The sequence below is a fragment of the Haliaeetus albicilla genome, chromosome 5 (genome assembly GCF_947461875.1).
Source record: "Haliaeetus albicilla chromosome 5, bHalAlb1.1, whole genome shotgun sequence".
Classification (NCBI taxonomy): Eukaryota; Metazoa; Chordata; class Aves; order Accipitriformes; family Accipitridae; genus Haliaeetus; species Haliaeetus albicilla.
Window position 1 is genome coordinate 42387096 of NC_091487.1, and position 20216 is coordinate 42407311.

A 20216-nucleotide genomic window follows, 5' to 3' on the forward strand; every position below is an offset into this window, starting at 1 on the left:
TTGTATGGTTCAGCATAATGGATTTTAACTTGTTCCAAGTGGCCTGAACTCAGAAGACACTTGGGATAAAATTCTCCACTGTTCCAGTTGTGAAATTACATTTCACACCTACTTACTGGCTGTTACAATCCAATTACTCCACACAGTTAGAAAAGGAGTATTTAAACTAGCAGCTGAATTCTGTTGGGCCTAGAACTACAACCTTGCTTGGCTGCGACTTTTTAGAAGTATTGGTACTACAAACTCGGTTATTATGGATTTGCCTTTTCTCAGAACTAGGAATGTATAATGCTGTCACTTAAACTGAAGATTTGTTTCCTGGCACTGCCACTGATCACAGTCTTCTACTTTGTGAACCGTAAAATAAAAATCACATCATCCCTCTGCATCTCTCTTTTCCTACTGCCAAATAGGAATTCATGTCTGTTCTCTGCTTCTGTCAGCTTTCTCTGATATACCAGGTACTATCAGACAGTGCTGCATTAGCTGGAGGTGGTGTCTAGCCAAAATGATTCAAGGAGCATGAGAACCCTTTTCACCTACTTTAGGTTTTAGTAGTCCTTTGTAGGGAAGGTTATTTTACTATTCCCTGTTACTTACAGTTTCATGCTCTGGAAAACACAAGTATCCAAACCCCACCAGTGACCGCTGGTCTGATTCACAACAAAAGTTTAGTTGTTCCTGCTCTCTTGAGTTAACTCTTGTTCATTTGCTAGCGGCAAATCCACAGAAACTTATTTCTTTGCTTCCCCACTGGTAATTTTAAAACTGTCCCTCTGCAGAAGATATACTTGACTCTGCTTTTGTCTTCCAACAACTGCAGTTCAGAGAGCAATTGTTAAGAGAACAATTGTTGAGTTGGTTTTTTTTTGTTTGTTTTTTTTTTCCTCTTTCAGGGACTTCTGAAGACACGGATCCAGCACCGGCTGAGGTACATCCTGGAGGTGGTACGACCTGTTCCAACAGTAGTCCTGGATATACTGCACATCCTCACCCACATAGCAAGGCACTCCTCTGAAGCATGTAACCAGGTAAATCTCCCATTGTACAGGAGCTCGGGAATGGTAGAGAAAGGTTTGAAAAAGGGAAGAAAGAAGCAGGTAAAGTTATGGCAAGGAGATCAGACAAACGTGTGTTTTGCATGTCTTCTGCATGTCTGCATAATTGCATACCTTAAGTTATTTGTGCTGCCTGTTGTTTCTCTGCAGCTGCTTGACTGTCCTCGGTTGATTGAGACCATTGTCAGGGAATTTCTCCCTACTCAATGGCATCCCCAAGTGGCTGAACCAGGGTGTTTACTGACCAGCCTCCATGGAGTTGCTTGTGCCACTGCTATGAAGTTCATCAGGGTGTTGGCATCTGGAGGCCGCAATGCAACAGCCAGGCTGGTGAGTGATTCTCAGAAGAGCTTTTCTGCCTGCAAAGACCTCTGTTCTCTATGCCTTACTTTCTAAGCAAAGATAGAGGATTGATTGGAGGTGACTCTGAGCTGAAGCTGAAACAATCATTGTGAAGAAGGTGCATATGTGTGTTTTGAAGGAATTGTTGACAGTGTCATAATAATGCCTTCTGCTGTGTACCACTAGAAGAGCTGTCTCAAGCTTTTCTCTACTTTTAAAAATTTTATGTAGTGCAGTTATGCAAAATCACATAGCACAGTTCAGTGATACTAACCAATAGTAGATGTTTAGAGCACACATTGGTGTGTGATGCTCTGTACTCGCCTGTGTTCCAGTGATAGGCAGCTTAGGGCTCTATGAACCAGAGATTTAATCACTATCCTTGTGTTTTACAACTCTGGTTGAACTTCCCTGCCATTAATTTGTCTTAATAATTCTGAGGTCATTTATCAGTATTTCCAACTCCTCTTACCTACTTCTGGACAGGTTTTCCACTTCAGAGATAATTGCGTTCACTCATATAGGTCATCACACTGGTGCTATAAATGCATAACATTACCAAGAGCAGTACCCATTACAGGACACCTCTTTGGCGTTTTGGTTCAGTATTGTTAACAGCATCTAATAAATTGCCATCCAGGAAATTGCTAACATCAGCAGAAGAACACCAGTCTGTGCTATAAATTATATAGAATAATGTGCTGATAATGGATAGTGGGATCTTTAAAGGCTGTAAGTGGTACCAGGAACGTAAGATGAAATCTCTGAATTTTACTCTATTTCAGGCTTTGTGTACTGTAGGTGTTTCAAGGCATGCAAAAAATTGCTTACAAGGTTCATGCCACTGAGGCTTTGGTTCTGTTGCAATCTCATATGGCTTGTTACAAGCACTTAAACATGGGAATGGAAGATAATAAAAAACTAAATCAAAATCATCAATGTAGGAATTTATTTTAGCGAACAACAAAATTCTTCCATCTTTCTCCTCTGGAAGTAAATTTGACTTTGCCCTCTGTTCTGTAGGAGGGGTGTCAGAATTCATAGTTTGATTCATCAGCTCCTTTGCTTTCTTGCTGGTGTGCATTGATTTCCCTACAAGATGTGTCTAAAGCATTTGAATTTTAAATTATCCATAATATGTCCTTGTGTTGTGAAAAAGACATTGTTATCTCATTTGTTTAGACAGAGCACACACAAGCTTTTGTATGTGTGGGAGAGGGAAAGAGAAGCTCCTTTTTATGGTTAAGCAAAAATATCCAGTTGTTGGGGAGGATAAGAATTATTTCTAGAGAACTGCAAATGAGTCATGTCATGCTTAATTCAATACTAAAATAACCTCAGAACATTTCCAAGGCATCAAAATTCTACAATCTTATAAAAGTAATAGGCAAGAGGTAGCCTTTTTATAAAATAAACACAGAATCATAGAAAGATTTAGGTTGTAGGACCTCAGAAAGCCATTCAGTGTGACCTCCCAAAAAGAATATTGGCATCAATTCAGTACTTTTGTATACAGTGTTTTTCATAAGATTTATCTTTACATGTAATCTTGACTAATAGAGTTATATTTATGACTACTTAAAGAAGGATGATTATATATTTTTTAAAAATCAGCTAAATGCTGCAGAGAGCATCCAGAACAAGAGTGTGTGTGGGCTACACAAGTCTCCATCAGGAATGATTTAGGTGTAGTTGACTCGTGTTAGGAATGGATTAGGTAACACGTAGGCATCCCTTCCAGGAATACTTCTCTCTTAATAGCCATTGACCATTTATCGATCCTTTGTAGTATGCTCCTTAAGATTACACAAGATAAAGACAGATTTGAACAGTGCAAGAGGAGTTTAGAATGAGCTGAATTGAAATCTGCAGCTCTTTTGGTGTGTCAGAGTAATGAAGTAATGATGCATGCAACTGATGTCTCTTATCCCTTTGTCTCTTTTGTTGTTTGTTCTTTTCTTTCTTGTTTGTTTGTTTTACAGCTTAACAAATTTGAAATGAAAAGTCGGTTAAGTCGATTTATAGCTGAAGACCCGCTGGATCTGCTCCTGCCAAGGGAAGAAGCCATCAGGCTAAGCACCGAAGCCTTCCGGTTGTGGGCTGTGGCTGCTGGCTATGGTCAGGCCTGTGACCTCTACAGGTACAGCCCAAAGCTGGAGAAATAGGGGCGGAGGGCACAACAGAGAAAATGGACATCCTCTTCCAGAGGGACAAACACAGGGATCTCCAGGCTCAGTCTCTATTCCCTTCAGAGAGTCTTATCTCCCTTTCTCTGGCCTCCTGCAGTAAAATTCAGAGTTTCTAAAGCTATCTTTGTGGAGTATTTTCTTTTTCTGGTTGTTCTTTATCTCCTGTGTTTAAGCAGTTGTATTTTGTTGTTTCTCCTCTGTACTATGGGAGATCACCCTAACTTTTTAGGGCTGCATCTTTTTCCCCTTGAAGGCATGAATAATCTGTGCTTATGTGACATCAAGACACATAGTTTGCAGCACACCTAGGATTAAATCTGATACTCTAAAGGCAGTCTGTGGGCAGCAGTCACGAGGGTGCATGCTAAGTGAGGCAGACTGATGCAGACAAACTGCATGCTGCATCGACTTTCAGTTCTTGTGCTTGACCATCAAGGTCTGTGCTGGGAGAAGTCTGACCTACCTCAAGCATTGAATCTTCTTCCTGTAACTGCACTGACTTGGAAGCACAGAGGTGGCTGTGCAGTTGCTCTGAAGAGGAGTAAAAGGGAGGTCAGTATTAAGTTTTAGAAGGGAGATTCTCTCTCTGCACGTTGTTCTCCAGCCCAGTCAGGTGTATTGGTTAATAAAGAGTAAAAACTATATATTATTTTTTAGCACTGTAAATAATGTTGAGGAAAGAGAAACAGCAGAAGATTCCTTAAATTTGCATGATTATTACTGGATACTTTGGCTGAGAATTTGAGAACTAGGGAAAAAAGAATAAAATAAAAGTAGTTTTTCCAAGAGATTATCAGAATGCTTGGAGGCAGAGTATTAGATAGGTTCCATTCAGATGAATTTGGAATGACTCTATTCTTCCTTTGTCATCTTTCTTCCATGTCTGTTTTCTTTTGTTATTTTGGTGGTGGTGATGGTTCTCATAATCTCATTTTAGTAATCTTTATAAATATGTGATGGGAGGTTGTAAAGAAGGTAGAGCCGGGTTCTTCCAATGATATGTAGGGAAAGTACAAGAAACAATGGGCACAAATGGAAATACATAAAATTTCACTTAAGTGTAAGAAAATTTTTTTTACTGTGAAGGTGATCAAACGCTGGAGCAGGTTGCACAGGGAGACTGTGGACTCTCCATCCTTGAAGATACTCAAAATCCAACTGGACATGTTCCTGGGCAAACTTGCTCTAGCTGACCTAGCTTGAGCTGGGAGTTGAACTATAGATAATCTCCAGAGACCCTTTCCAACCTCATCTATTCTGTGATTCATGCTGTAGGGATCTCTACCCTGTGCTGGTGAGGATACTGCAGTCCCTGCCTGAGTTGCTCAGCACTTGCCGTGGGAAGAGCCCTATGATTGAGTTGTCTGTCCAGCGAGCTACGGCAGTAGTTACTCTGCTGATAAACGTGACACAAACAGCAGGCTACACAGCAGAGCTGCAGGCCAAGCTGAGCAGGTAGGCCCTCTCTGTCACCAGTTCTGTCTATCTGAGTAGTTGGCATCCTGTCTTCCTTCTCTTTGATTTGGAGACCTGGCTATCACTTTTTTTTTTTTTATGGTTTACTGTCCCACATGTGAATCCCTGCATGGTGGGGTATATTTCCTCTGACACAAGGTCAGAAGCAGTATCTAGTCTGACAGCTGTACGCCTGCTAGCCTGGTAAGAGGCAGGAGTAAAAATCTCCATTCAGCTATGGGGCAGAAGGGCAGTGTTAGCCAAATGCCCTGCTGAAAGGAGCTAGGAAGCTCCTTTGACCTTCGCTTTGGGGAAAAGAAAACCTCCCTGAGGTCTGGAAGAAAGAACCTCTCTGCAGAGACCAAGATAGGTCAGGATTAAGAGGTTGTTGGTTTTGATAGACATCAAAGCAGTAGGATTTGATGAAGACACAGGTACTTTTTCTGGTGAAAAGCAAGAAACTCTTTAACTAAAGCTGGATACTGAGGTAGTGTGTTTGGTAAAATTAGAGCATAGCTCAAGGACAGAGTAATGCATTCTGCATTTGTCCTTTCTGCCTAAATTGATTTGGTCTGATCTGCGGGAATTTGCAAAGACTTTTTTTTTTTTCCCCCTAGTAGCTGTTGTCAAGTATCGCCTTCCAGACTCCATGCAGTTGGAAATCTTGCTGTAAAAATGATGATCTAGAGAAACAATTGTTTCTGAGACATATTTGCTATCCTGTGTCATTCTTCCATTGTGTTTCAGTAATAGCTCAGAAGATAGTGAACAGATTCCACCTCCTCCAGTAGCGTGGAATCAAGTGTCAGGCTTACAGCCCTTCCTTGAGACCAGTCTGAAAAAATTCCTTCAGGAAATATCCCAGACAGAAACTTGGCAAACTCTCCAGCCTCTGACCACAACTTATGTGATCTACTTGGGAGTTTATTACAGTGCTTGCAGCCAACAGGTAAGGCCTGAAAATACAGGTTGTCTTTTCATCTCACCATCATCAACTTATGTATTACCTCTGAAAACCTGAACTTACAAGCAATGCTGAAAAAGACAAACATTGATGCATCTAGCTGAGGACTAAATTTTATTTACCACAGCTCATATCTAGGCTGTGTGGCATTTAGGACCAGATAAGTCTGCTGATCCTTCTCATTAGCAGTGCCAAATATCACTGTCTTCCTTTCTTGCTCTGGGCTCAGAGTCTCAGTCAAGGTATGTGGTAGTGCTGTGACTGTTCTGATTTACTGCAGAGATCCAAAGCATGAAGCAAGTATGACCTAATTTAGTTTGGCAGTCCTTTCTCCTTGTGGGCTAAATCAAGTTGCACATTTTTGCATTTGCTGTGGTCTGAGAGCTTACATGTGGACAGCTACACTGCAATAATCTGGTTGGAAGATTGAGCATTAAGGGTCGTGCCATATGAACTTTGGATAGGAAACAAGAAAGATAAATTTATTTGCTGTCCCACTGACATTCAAGGTCAAATTCTGTAACCCAGTTACAGTTGTAGTATGTAGTCATCTTTTAAAGTGAGTTTTCTGAAGGTGACCCATGTGTGTGATGCTGTTGAAGAATAATGTCTAATACTTTAGCTACCTTAAAGATTCATGTTCTAAAGATAAATGCAATTTTCCTCTTTACTGCCCAACTGACATGCCCGAGTTCTGACCTGGGAGAGCTGTCGTCAAGGTGTGGGGGTAATTTAATGGCTGTAGTTATTCACACCTCTGCAACTCCTCTGAAACTTGCCCAAAGCACTGAGTCTGTTGTGGCTGGGGTGGAAACTGCCAGTATGATTCAAAGATGTCTTCAGTGCCCCAAGGGTTGGTAGTACCCTTCACATGCTGTCATCAGAGAACTGAGCATTAGAGAACCAGGATAACAAAGAGGTTAATATTCCTTTTTAACCTTTATAGATGTCCCAGAAGAGTGGCTGACAAAATAGTTTCTTAAGTCCTTGAACTATGGCATAAGATTTTTTTATTTCCATTTAAAAAGAAGTTCAATCACCTACCTGTGGTTAGCTAATCTGATTTTAAAAAAAATATAAAATTGCATGTAGCATGTTTGAATGGACTAGTGCAAAAAAAAAAAACCAAAACCAACTTGTATAGTAACTAGATTTGTGTGTACGGGGGCCTTCTTGGAATATATTTGTTAGCTTACTAAGAACTAAGGTTAATATATTCCTGTAGATTTTACTGATTTCTGGAGGGGTATTTAACCTGGTAGAAAAATCAGATTTTTATGTCATGGGAATGAGTATTTCTGTATTTTAAAGCAGCATGCTAATGAAGGGAAAGAACATTAAAATTTGCCAGCATGATTCTTCAACCTGGAATATTGCTTACTAGGGTTGGAAGAACTTGGATGGTTCTCTAAAAGCCACAGATCCTCCTCTGTGCAGTGTTCATCCACAGTCATGCTTTGATGGGTAGGTCAATTGCACTTTATGCATTTGATTTTTTTTTAATAATATTTTTTTTTGGAGACCATCATGGTGCCACTCTGCTTTCTTTAAGGTAGTTCTGATCACCTTTGTGTCATCTTCAATTTAAATGGGGAGATCAGCATGTAGATGGTATAGGGAGGGGGATATAGCCACTTAGGGCAAGTTTTTATTTAGGGAATCTTGATCCCAAGGATCTCATACCTTGCTTCCAGCCAATTAAGAAATCTTTGTGATGCATTTTAATACTTGAGTGCGAGAACACTTTGAGGTGCCAGCTCTCAGCTTCCACACTACCAGCAGTGAGGCCAGCTCTAACCTAGAGCAGTACCACTATGTTGATGATGTGGTCTGGCAAAAAGATAATAAACACAGAGAAAGCAATTAAATCAATCTGTCTTTTTGCCCTCACTGGAATGCCTTCATTCACCATCTTTTCCTGTCCTTCTCCATGTCTTCTGCAGCCATCCGTCAATCCAATTGACTGCTTAGAGGAACTGGAACGTTTGACATCTGAGGTGCTGCAGCCCCTTCTCAGCCAGCCAGCCATACACAGCATGTGGGACTTGCTCAGGTAAAATCATTTCACTGCTAAGATGCTGTTGCCGGAAGCTAAAGGAGCCTCGTTCCTATACTATACTATGTGGCAGTTTCCCCTTCCCACTTCTTTTCCCTGTACATAGATGCCCCCATATGTGTGAATTAGAGTGCAGTAGGGCTCTGTCTACACCCTGCCTTATCCTCTCTCCCCTTGCAGCAAAAAGCATGATGGTCACTGAGGTTCTCCAGTTCCTCCTTTCCTACTGGTGCTGCTGCAGGGTCTGCATCTATGCCTTTCTATGTAGCTGTATTTTTTGTATCAATTTCAGAATGTTTTTAGTCACTCTTGGCTTTGATTCTTCTTTGGTTTTGCTGGTTTAAAAAAAAAAAAAGTAACATCAGTTCGGGTCCCTCTTACATTGAGGAGGTGAGTGTGTGTGTGCATGTACCATTCGTGTGCTCTGTGTGATGCTGCTTATTTAAAATAATTTAAACTAGACTCTTGCTTTAAGCTCCTGCAGAGCTTCATTAAGGCTTTGAAAGCCCCTGCAGGAGAGTGAAAGGCCAGATACCCAACTGTTCTTTCAGACATTTGGATAACATAAGCTTTGTCTCTGGCTCTGGGAACTGTTACGCACTGCAGATATTCTGTCTTTCTGCTGTAGAGGGAGCCTCCCTCCTAGCCTGTGATCAATCCTCTGGAGAGGGGGAACCTAAAAGACCTAACTTGTAGTCAAGGAGACATCCAGCTGCTTCTGAGAACATCTGATATAAGGGGCACTTGAAATATTTGGTTTTAAATGGTACTTGAATGGTCACCAAACAGTTTGGCCCATGTTCTTTCATGACTGAGAACTGAGGTCTGAAGTTCTTGGCATCAAAGCTTCCAACACAATGGCACTCCTTAGACCCTTTTCTGCCTGTGTGAAAACAATGGGTTTGGTCAGGCTATAAAAGCCCATCAGCAAGAATTCTCCTAGGCTGTTCTTACACTGGCTGGTTAAAATGAGGAGTCAGCTAATCTCTGCCTTAATATTTTGAAAATCTTGTCTAAATGTTCTGGGCAGATTAGGACCAGGAGTTCAGGGTAATCTGTGAGCCCCAGATGTGTTCACACATCTCCTACATGGTAATGCCAGTGGAAGGAAAAGCAATGCGTTTAAATAATTAGTTCTCTGTCATAGAGTAACAATATGGATCTTTAACAGGATTTGCCCTATTGCCCATTACCATTGAGCAACATGCTTATGATCACTCTTCCTTGTAGTGGTCTTGCTTGTACAGATATAGTATGTCTAGTGTGGGCCCCACAAGCACTGCTGGTATGAAAAGTTGTAGTTTCGCCCGTGGAGAGTGAGTGCACACACCAAGAGCGGTATGCACGGTCATGTTCACTTATGTTAAAGCTAGGTCCTTTCTGAGTAGACTTTAAAAATATGCATTTCATGAGTATATAAGGGGCAGCATTCTTTCAATGTCAATTTTAGATGTAAGCTGTCTTTTTGGTTTTGCCTGCCAGTTTATTATTGAAATGTCTCGAGTGGGTGGGCAGCCTTATTAGCCTGTTTTACGTGTGTACATGGGGAAATGTGTATTTATTTATTTATTTAATTAATCAAAGGCCCAATGCTTTCAAATGTTTGACATCGCTGTCACTGCATCAGTATTTCTGCATGTCATGAACAATTTAGCTGAAGATTAGAAGTCATGACAGCTCACTGAACAGCTTGTATGGCGATAGTGTTTACTTGACCAACTGCGATACTAGGTTTTTTTCTTGCACGGTCTTTGGGGCTTCCATTTTACTGCAATGTGTGGCACAGTCCAGATAGTAACATTCCTACAAAATAATTCTTCAGCTGTATGAGTGCTTTTGACCTGACCCCTTTCTCTTTATCTGTTCACACAGGCCATGCTCTGCTTTGTGCAACCCTCTGTCCTGTTCCCCAGCACCAGAATCTGTCTCCAGCATTGCATCTCTCAGTTGCACTGGAGGCAAACCTCCTTTGAGCCTGGTTGGCTCCAAGTCACCTTTCCCCTTCCTCACTGCCCTCCTATTTCTCATCAACAGCATCACTCACATCCACAAGGGCCTGACCATCAAGGTGAGAATAGACTTTTTCACTGTAACTTCTAGGTGAATGATGACATGCTTGTCAGGGTGGTTAGTATTTGTATCTTCCCAGCCTTAAGAGTGATGTCAGTAGGACTATTAAAAAGGAATTATTGTGTATTTTTATTTTAAAAATACCAAAGTACTATAGGGAGAAATACCTCAATTTTCAGAACAGGTGGGATGAAGATCTGAAAAATATCTTCTGTCTTTGAATTCCAATATCCAGTTGACACTGGGAAGCTGGAATTATAGAGCGGGTGATGAATGATGATGATGCTTAAAGGATGGATTTATAAAGAATGTTGAGAAGGGTTAAATAACTGTTGTTTGGCTAAGCAAGATAAATAACTGAGTGTCAGAGGAGGAAAAGGATGGTTGAAGCATATATAACAATGGGATAAAATTAAGAGAATGAGTGTTACAGTGACTGAAGAGGTTTCTTCCTGCTTCTGGTTGTCCTGAATTTTTAGGAGAGGGTCATGGAAGATTGAAAACTCTGAAGAGGAAATGTCAGAGCCCCAGAGAGATGGAGTACCTAACATAAGCTTTCTGAAAGCCTTCCTCTGTCACCTTATGTTGAATTAGCTGACTGGTTACTAATAGGAATATCTGGCCAGATGAGTGAAAAACATCTTAAGCCACTGGCCAGACTTCTGCCTTAGAAAGCACTATGGAAAATGTAGGCAGTGACTATTGTTTACCTGTGATGGGGATGGTTGTGGTGGATGCAGGTGAGCCCTGAGGCAGAGAAGCAGATATTTATCAGGCTATTTTTAAATATCCCTCTTGGAGTAGCCAACAGGAATTCTCCTGTGAGAAGGTAGGGGCTAGGCCTTGGGGAGAGCTATGTTTTACTTTCCTCTAAGCATGAACTGTCTTAGTAGTATTCATTTCCACTTCTGATTTCTTTATAGTACAGCTCTGTGCTGGGCTTCAGAGGCTTGAAGGATTATCTGCATCAAAGCTGGCAGATGAGACCTCCCTCTGTAACTCCCTCATCTGCGTGGATCCTGCGCCATGAATATCATCTGCAGTACTTTGTGTTAGCGTTGGCTCGGAGAATGGTATCATTATTATTCCTTTAATTTCTTTCACCTGAGGAATTGACTTCACCTTGGCCTCTCCAACTCAGTGTGTCAGACTGGCAGCTGTTTTTTGCATCCATGTTCTTTCTCATATCTGGCTTAGGTCTGGTGACTCTTCAGCTGTATTTTATGCCCCATTAGCAAATAACATCCTTACAGTTACTAACGTGGGGATTTAGATCCAAAATACTTTGGATGGCAAAATTATATTTTTGCCTGTCTTTGGGCTAAAGAGAGAACAAAGTTTTCAAGTGTGCTACTAAAAAAGATGTCTGACTAAGGCAATCAGGGGAAGCAGAAAGATCTCGGTATGAATGCTGACAGTTCTTCCAGTCTGCCTCAGTCTCTCACTTTCCGGTGGGATCTATGTCTTGGTTGACCCTCCTGTCCTTGTTGATTGCCTTGTTGACAAATGATAAAGTGCTTTTATCTGTTGTTTTGTTTCCTGTACAGGCAGGCACTTGTCCAGATTACGCCCAGCATGCCTCACTCCATCACTGTGTTGCCATGGCATTGCTAAGCCGTCTGTTGCCAGGGAGTGAGCATCTGGCTTATGAGGTCCTACTGGATCTTGCCTTTAATCCGGAGTTTCTTCCGTAAGCTTTGCATTTTTTCCTTTCTGTAGTCTGGTACATGGGAAAACTTGGGAAAATTGAAGAAGTATGTGTTGGCATTGCAATTTTGTCATAATTTTTGGCCTTCAGTAGGGCCTGTATTCAAATTTTAGTTACTCATTGGTATATTCTCTAGTCACGGAGCCTTCTAATCAGACCAGCAATGTGGTTGCAGATTTCTCTCTGAGATACCAATGTTGAGAAAAGTGACCACTTTCTTTTGATCTCATCTGTGGCAAGTAGTGAGTCTAGAAAATAAATGGGAATTTGATATAGCCTGAAAAGCATATTAAATCTTCCTCAAACCCTTATTATACAAGTTCTTACACAAATTTTTGCTGATTTGACAACTGTGATGTCTTCCACCTTGCACTGGAAGAAGTCATGAGCATCTCAAATGTGAAGCCTCATATGTCTGGCCAAGAAAATAGTAGCAGTTTATCTTGTTCATGGAAGTCTCTTTGAAATTTGCTATGGTGCATTTCTGTAGGAGGTTGGACCAAGGTGGTCCAAGGAGATACTATAGTTTTCCAGAAAGAAGGAAAGTTTGAAGTTTGTGAGTGGGTTGATTTGTTAGTATTGTTTGGGGGGTTTTGTTTTGGTTTCGGTGATTTTATTTGTTTGTTTGTTTCTTTTTTGGGGGGAGGTTTTTTTGTTTTGTTTTGGTTTTTTTTTACAAATACCTGCTATAGAGCTACTATTTTGTGAGAATTTGGCAAGTAATCTGAGACCATGGTCAGTCTCTGGTCTGAGATTGTGGCACATGGATTTGACTAACACCTTCTTCCCTGCCCGCCAGTTTCTAACTACCAGTCTGTATGGTTCCCCTGACCTTGCCTCTGCGAGCTGCAACGCTACTATTTCAAGAGTTGTCTTAGTGATTCATGCAGGCCTTACATGATCATTGTGTGGAGGTTTTTCATAGCAGGGCCTCAGTATTGCTAACTCTAAATGTAGTTCTGTGATTCCCTTTAAATACCAAGATAGCTGATGCTTTACAGACACTCAGTATTATCATAGCTGAATGCTATAGAAAGTGTTGTGAGTGCTGTGCATACACTATTGTCCCCAATCCAGGAAGATTGTAGAGATTAATTTCTGTGGTGTTTTTTTGTTTGGTGTTTGGGGGTTTTTTTTGTTTCTTAAGCTGATGCCTGTCTTTATCTTACAGTGAAGGGAAAGCTGGAGGGCCAGAAGCAGCTGACTTCTCTGATATCCTGCATCTGGGTACCAGTGCCAAACTGGCACAGCCTGGCTCTGCAGCAGCATTTTTTTCAAAGGCTACCCGTGGTGCCCTACTGAGAGAATCGTACCAGAATCTGCCTTTTATCCGCTCCTGCTACCTTTCTCATTTTGTCCACTTGCAGCCTACCTTTATGTGTTCCCAAGCATTCTACCAAGGGCGGAATTACCTCATCCAGTCAATGCTGCTTCCTGAGGTCAAAGGGCCCATCCTGCCTTCAGACTGGCCGTTCTTTCCACTTATCAGCCTCTACAATAAAGTGACTAATGCAGAGACACGTGGGGCTGTACTGAACTCTCTCCCACTTGATCTCGTCAACACTGTGACTTGGAACCTGCAGTGGGTCTTGTTGCTAGAAACCTGGCGTGCTAAAACCCTTCAGAGCATCCCTACTGCTGCCAAACTTGCACGGCTTATGTGTGTCTTCCTCACAGGCAGTGACCTCTTTCTAGAAGCACCAATCCACCGCTACACAGCTGCCCTTCTCTCTGTATATTGCCAACCCAAGGCATTGGACTCCCTGAACTTGGATGCTCCTCTCCCTGGTTTGGCGTCCTTCCACGATCTCTATATAAGTCTCCTGGAGCAGTTTGAAGGTGTCTCCTTTGGAGATCCACTCTTTGGAGTCTTTGTTCTTCTACCTCTACAGAAGCGTTTCAGCGTTCATCTGCGTCTCTCTGTTTTTGGGGAGCACACAAGTATCCTACAGGCACTGGGAGTGCCGCTCCAGCAGGTAATCCTGGCTTATGGTAGTTGCCTGTCACTGCATATTTCTGGGTTACTGGGCTCTTGTCTGTGTTTCTCCAACCTTGATTTGGGCATCCTCCGAGCACTTGCCCTTCTTCCTCATCCCTCCTTGTCCAGTAGAATAATCATGCTTTCTTTGCTTAGAAGCTTTTTGTTCTCTCTGAAGAAAGTCCAATGCATGGAATGTACAATAGAATAGGAATGGAGAGCAACGTTCTTTTGATTTAGGGCTGTGACAGCAGTGTATATATTTTTTTGTTGTTATTTCTCTCTCTTTCTCTCTCTCTTTTTTTTTTGGTTTTGTTTTGTTTGTTTTTTAACAGCTTGATTGACTGTAAGTCTGAAGAACAGAGTCCGGCCCCTGTAGGTGCAGGCCCTTGTCACATAATCATTTTCAGAAACCTGTTGAACTTTTGTTTTGAGAGCAGATGGTGTGTATATGTGGAGGGCAGGAACTGTGAAATTGTTCAGTCTTCAGTGGAAACTGTCCCACACCCTGCTTGGTCTAATGATTGAGTATCTCCTAATTTATAGCCTGTATGTATGAAGGGCTAGTCTGCACCCTATGTTCTTCTGCCAGCAATTACCTTTCCCTTAAGTCTTTTCTCACCTTGGTGAGAATCTTTTCCTTCCCCAATGAATGGTCAAACAGTTATTTTGCCTCTGAACCATATTTCCACATTTAGTTATACTGGAGTTGTACTTTGCTGGGTAACTCGGCAAGAAAATTTGATCTGCCAAGTGTAAGACTGTGTTTCTTTTGAATGAGCAGAGCACAAGAGATGGGATTTAGCTGGCTTTAAGTTCTATGTCAGTTGACAGACAATACCTGATCTAGCCTAAAGTTTGCTAATACAAAGATAACCTTTCAAAATTTTTTTTTTTTTCCAAACAACTGTGAACCAGCAGTTTATGTGAGATCAGTGCTTTCCATTGCGTGGTTGCAGCACTTTTGCTCTGGTTGTAGTAGCCCTGTGGCCAGTTTTTCTATATCATTATGGCCAGATGAGCCTTTGTTTCTTAAGCCAGGTAAGCCAAGATATTCTGGCCTGCTTCTTATGGTAAGTTCTCTGGATGTTTGCAGTAGTCCTTCCCTGTCTATATTGCAGTTCCACAAATACGTGTAGGAACAGAGCTGAACACCATCTTCCAGATGAAAGCCTTGATTCTACATCACGTGCTTTATCTCGTCTTGATCCTTCAACACCAGATCCCTGAGTACCATCAAAATTGTGGCATGTGTTACAATGGAGAACATTTCAAAGCAGATTGTTTTTCATGTGCTTAGAAATTTTTTAAATGCCAAATACTTTGAACAATGTTTTCATTGCTGTGTTGCTTGAAAACAAACTATGTTTTGGAAAATTTGAGCAAGATCATTTGAGGAGGTGTTGGTTGTTTAGGTTTTTTTCCTTTTTGTCTTCAGTTGAGTTAAAAATACCCGAGCGGGCAGACTGCTTTTTGAATTGAGTAAAAACAATGATTGTCTTTAATCATGAGAAGAAGATGCTCCAAAGTGAAATACGTAATTTTAGCCCTAGAGAAGAAGGAAGAAGCAAGCAAAACCAAGTTGTTACTAGAAGCTTTTCTAACCTATTTTTCGAAGCTAGGGAGCGATGTCAGAAAATGTTGGAAACTTCACTTAACAACATTAACTCTGGCAGATATATCTGGTTTCCTTTTCTGGCTAAATGCATAGGACAAAGTAAGCCTTTCTGGTACATTAGCAGGTTGTGGTGCTGTTGAAAGTACTCTGTCTCCTCACTTTAAAACCATTCTTCTTACCTGTGCCAAAAAGCAACTGCAGTGATTTAACCAGTAAAACATCTCTCCATAGAGCTGAAGAGGTCTTGAGGATGCTTTGTTAAAGGTGTGTCACATAAGTTGGTGTGGGCAGCAACAGCTCTGCTTCAAGTGGGGGTCATGCCACCGAGGTACATGATGTTATATAGGAGTGCACGCACAAACAGCTGGGGAAGGGCACCCTAAATTCATGAACTTCCCCTTGCTACTTAGACCCTGACAAAAATTGTAATTTTGCCTCTGGGTGGGTTTGTTGCAGTTTCCTGTGCCTCTCGAGCGATACACTTCCCCTCCTGAGGATAACCTGAACCTCCTGCGGCTGTACTTCCGAACGCTGGTCACTGGTGCGCTGCGCCACACCTGGTGCCCTGTTCTTTATGTGGTGGCTGTGGCTCATGTGAACAGCTTTATTTTCTCCCAAGACAGCACGACACAGGTAGGTAACAGATAGCAGAGCCTCAGGGCTGGAAGCTTTGGGTTTTGCATCTGCTCTTCCCAAGGGTCCAGTGTGGTTGTGGTGAATAACTGACGCTGGGCTTGAAAACAAAGATTGTAAGCAAATGTTCTGAGAACTGGTCAGCTGTTTGAGAATCCACATATGAGACAGGACAGCAGCTCTTGTTCATTATGTCCTAAACCACTTTAATGGTAGCCAATCCTACATAAACCTTTGAAGTCAGCAACTATGTGGGCTATGGTACAGGGGGAAGAATGAAGCAGGGAGGATGAGAGAGCTGATCAGGCAGAGAGAGCTTGTAATAGATTTAGCCCCTGCCTGGGGCAATCTTAAGGTGTAGAGTATTCTTTCCTTTCAGTTTTCTTGAATAACCAAGCAGAAGCCTTCCTATGGCCTTGGGGCCTCTAGCAGTGATTACTTGTGCTAACAATTCTCTGATCTACAGTTCTATCTGAAAGTTGAGAAGTCGGCTGAGTTTCAGGTCAGGGGAAGGAGGAGAGAAGCAGGATCCAAGCAATAGCCATCTTAAACCCTTTCTGCTGGAACAAACTGCTCTTAGGAGCATCATCATAATGAGCAAAGCATCCTCCTGGAGTGCTGTACTCCTGCAAAGGTAGCATTGCGCCATATTAAGCAAAGTATGTGTTTTGTTTCCAGGAGATTGATGCTGCTCGGAAAAGCATGCTGCGGAAGACGTGGCTGTTGGTGGATGAGGTAGGATCTGTAAGGTTCAGTCTGTGCCACTGGGACTTAAGTTTTTCAGACATGGTACTCTTACAGATTTAACTTTGGCTTTTGAAATTTGTGTTTAACTGCTAATTTGAGAATGAGGGGTGATTAGCAGTAGGATTTTGACCTGCGAATGGCTATAAATATTGTTACCCAGTTCTTGTAGTAACTGAACTCAAAGCACTGAGCCTGATGGAACCTAGATGAATCTCCTGTACTGTATTTCTATGCCTCTTGCCCAAGCAGCATTATATCTGGATAGTGAGAGGTCCTAGAGGGATGATTCTAACACGACTATGAATAGGTGGCCAGCAGTGATCTCCCTTAACTCTTAGTTGGATGCTTCCCTCAAAAAAACCCAAACCAGATGTAAGGTTTCTCTTTTTTTTCAGGGACCTTGCCAAAGTCTATCATTTGTGCAACAGAACTGTGTCATTTGGCCCTTTATGTTTAGCATCCAGGGTAAATTCTTTAGATCCCAGTCAAAACCCGATTTGGGCTTTTGTCAAGAAGTCATTGTGAGGGGTTGCTGAGGAGGCAGTGGAGTTGTGTTCAGAAGAGGAGATCTTATGCAAATCAAAAGTGAATTTTCTTGGAAGAAACTCACCTTTTATAGCTCTTCTATTGAAGATGATACAATTAAATACTTCGGGCTTGATGGAATTGTACTATCTGGCAGGTCGCTATGTTGTGTTGGAGATAGGGTGGAAAAGATTAGATTCTTTTCAGACATGCTTAATGGCTGTTGTTTCTTTCTTCAGACCTTGAAGAAGCACCTACTCTACTACAGACTGCTGAATGCAGAGAGCCCTTTGGGATTTGATCTTTATGAGCAGCTCCCTCCCGTCCGACTGAAGTACCTGCAGATGGTGACACAAAGAAAATAAGGAGAATGCACTAGTGCTAGTCTCATAGCAAAACAATTGTGCAAGAAGAGGGCCAAGGTGAAGAATGGAAGAGCTCAGTTTACGCTTCACTGATGAACCTATGTGCATTTCAGACAGTTTGAGTGTCTTACCTGGATGCTCTTGGCATCTTTGCAAAGTGAAGCACTAGTAGAATGCTCCCAGCCCTGTAGAACAATACACATCTTCTCAAGATAAGACAGTATGTGTGTGGCCTTCCATGATGAATGCTGGAGCATTTTCCTCAATTCTGTTTCAGGTGTTCTGCTTCTCCCTGGAGAAGGTGAGAACTTGTCTGAAAGGCACTGGACTGTTGAATAAACAGAAGGAAGTGGAAAAGCTATTTCATTCAGTCAGGCTGGAGACTGTGGGTTCTTTCCTTTGCTTTTTTTGGACCCTGAATTTTGAATGGTCCTTTCCCCACACCATCTCCTGCAAATAAAATTACAATGCAACAGGGAAGAAGCTGATCCTGAGAGCCTCTTTTTTTTTTTTTTTTTAAATATATATACAAGCAGTTTCTCCAGGACAGTGTTCTGTGACAGTCATGCAGACATATTGTGTCAGACCTCAAAGAAATAATAGTTCCTAGTGCAGTGGTATAAACACTGGATGTCTTCCCTTGGCTGTCTTTTGGATAGTCTCTAAACTGCTTTCTTTTCTCCCTTAATTTGGTTACATGTATAACAAGATAAATAATTTCTTTGCAGGGCAGGATGCTTGGCAGTAACCATTCCCCATTAGAAGGGAAAAGAAGTATCTGCTTGTTTAGCTAGGATATGTATTGGTTGCCCTCTGAGAAGAGGGGAATGTAGTTTAAATTTTAAAGTGGAGTTCCTAAGCTTAAACCTAATTTTAAAAATTCCTAATGTGATCCCACTTCTACATCCAAATTCTGTATTGCAGCCTCAGACACAAGAACTACAAGTACAGTGTCCTAAAAGGCTCATCACAAGTGCCAGGTCAAGTCCAGAATTTACCCTAGGTGTGATCTCGCTGGATGTTTCGTTTATATGCAATAATTTTTTGCAGAACTAAAGTCACTGTGGCAGGCTTTTGTTTGGAGAACTTTTATGAGCAGAACTTGTTAAAGTTATTTCTTTTGTTTTGTTCTTAGGAATAAATTCCTCTGGAAGGTGCAGGGTGATGCCTGGCCTGAAGACCTAAGCTTCTCTCTTTTTGTCTATCAAACAGGCCAAGCTAGCTTCCCTCCAAAGAAACCATGCCTATATTAATGTTGCTCCAGTGAGTGTCCTAATAAGAGTGTGAAACACTGTTAATAGGCCAGCTTGTAACTGTTGAAATTGTTCCAGACAAGAAACAAATTCAAGCTAGCAGCTTTATAGCTGTGGTGCTGTCTTTACATTGGCAGTTTTCTAAGTGTACCAGTCCCCCTTAGGTCACCAGAAAATATACTGTTTCATCTTTTTCCCCCTTATTTCAGATAGGACATGGGCAGAACTGATGTTTCATTTTAAACTCTCTCTTCCCCCCCCACCGCCCCTGCTTTTTTTCCTTCTATTGCAGCTTTTGATCTGTGGTTTCTCTCTGCTGCAGATCAGTGGCACATAAAGTAACAAAAGCACAGTGGTCAACATGGGGTTTTTTGTTGTTAATTATTTTAAAAATACTTGATGTCATTAAAAGTTTAATCAAAGGCATTCAAGTTTCTATTCTGTCTAGATGGTGAGAGCCCAGCAGTTGTCTTTCCAGAGCAATGGATGGTAAAATTTAAGGACTCCTAGCTGCCTGTTCAAGAGCAGCCTTCATGAAGGACTTTGCCTTTTGCTTTTCAGACCTCCAGTTATAAAAACTCTTCCAGTCTTTTCTGCGATGCCGAGTTTTGTAATGTGTACAGGGTGTAAGTAAATATTTTGATAGCTCTGCAGGTTGTTTTGGAATTATGAGAATGCTCTCCTTTATTTAAATCTTTCTTGAGCCTGGATAGTTCTGTTTGCAGTTTATCAATATCTTGGGAATGGTACTGCTGTGAAGAAATCACTAAGCTTTGGAGCTCTGTAAGAGAGCTCTTCAAGCCAAAGGCATCGTTCTGTTTGTGTGGTGGTCCATTAACATGGGGTACCAAATCGTGTGTGTTTGTGGGGAAGGTGCAGGGTGGGTATTGTGTGATTTGTCATGTGCTGCAGGTGGGAAGACGGTAAAAAACTGCCCATGGATGGTATTTGTAGCTGAGAGAGGAGGTGGGTTTCATTTATTTTGTGAACTCCGGGAAGGAAAGGATCAAGCTTTGGGCAGCCTTGTACCAGGTTTCTCTGCAGAACACTAGAGGGCATTGCTTTATCTAGTTTAAATGCAAGCCTTCTCGGCTTAGTGCGATTGGGACTTAAAATAAACCCCAAAAGAGCTAACCCTTAAACCTGGTTTGAATTTTCTGCTTTTTAAATTTTTGCATATACTTTTGGAGAAAGTGTGGAGAATTAAATACTTTTTGATGTGATTGGTTGCTAAGAATCATTCAGTGCTTTGCCA

The 20216-nt window shown here is 41.6% G+C and overlaps 1 protein-coding gene across 1 annotated transcript in view; it reads left to right on the top strand.

Annotated features, from left to right (window-relative positions):
• RPAP1 (RNA polymerase II associated protein 1) overlaps positions 1-19627 on the top strand; it is a 42995-nt gene extending 23368 nt beyond the window's left edge. Inside the window, 14 exon segments of the mRNA XM_069784432.1 lie at positions 897-1031; positions 1209-1388; positions 3383-3540; positions 4865-5044; positions 5792-5993; positions 7952-8061; positions 9937-10132; positions 11058-11207; positions 11682-11824; positions 13014-13818; positions 15895-16071; positions 16750-16806; positions 17583-17695; positions 17697-19627. Of these exon segments, the coding sequence (XP_069640533.1) occupies positions 897-1031; positions 1209-1388; positions 3383-3540; positions 4865-5044; positions 5792-5993; positions 7952-8061; positions 9937-10132; positions 11058-11207; positions 11682-11824; positions 13014-13818; positions 15895-16071; positions 16750-16806; positions 17583-17695; positions 17697-17736 (2646 nt within the window). The 3' untranslated portion in view covers positions 17737-19627.
• The last annotated feature ends 589 nt before the right edge of the window (positions 19628-20216 follow it).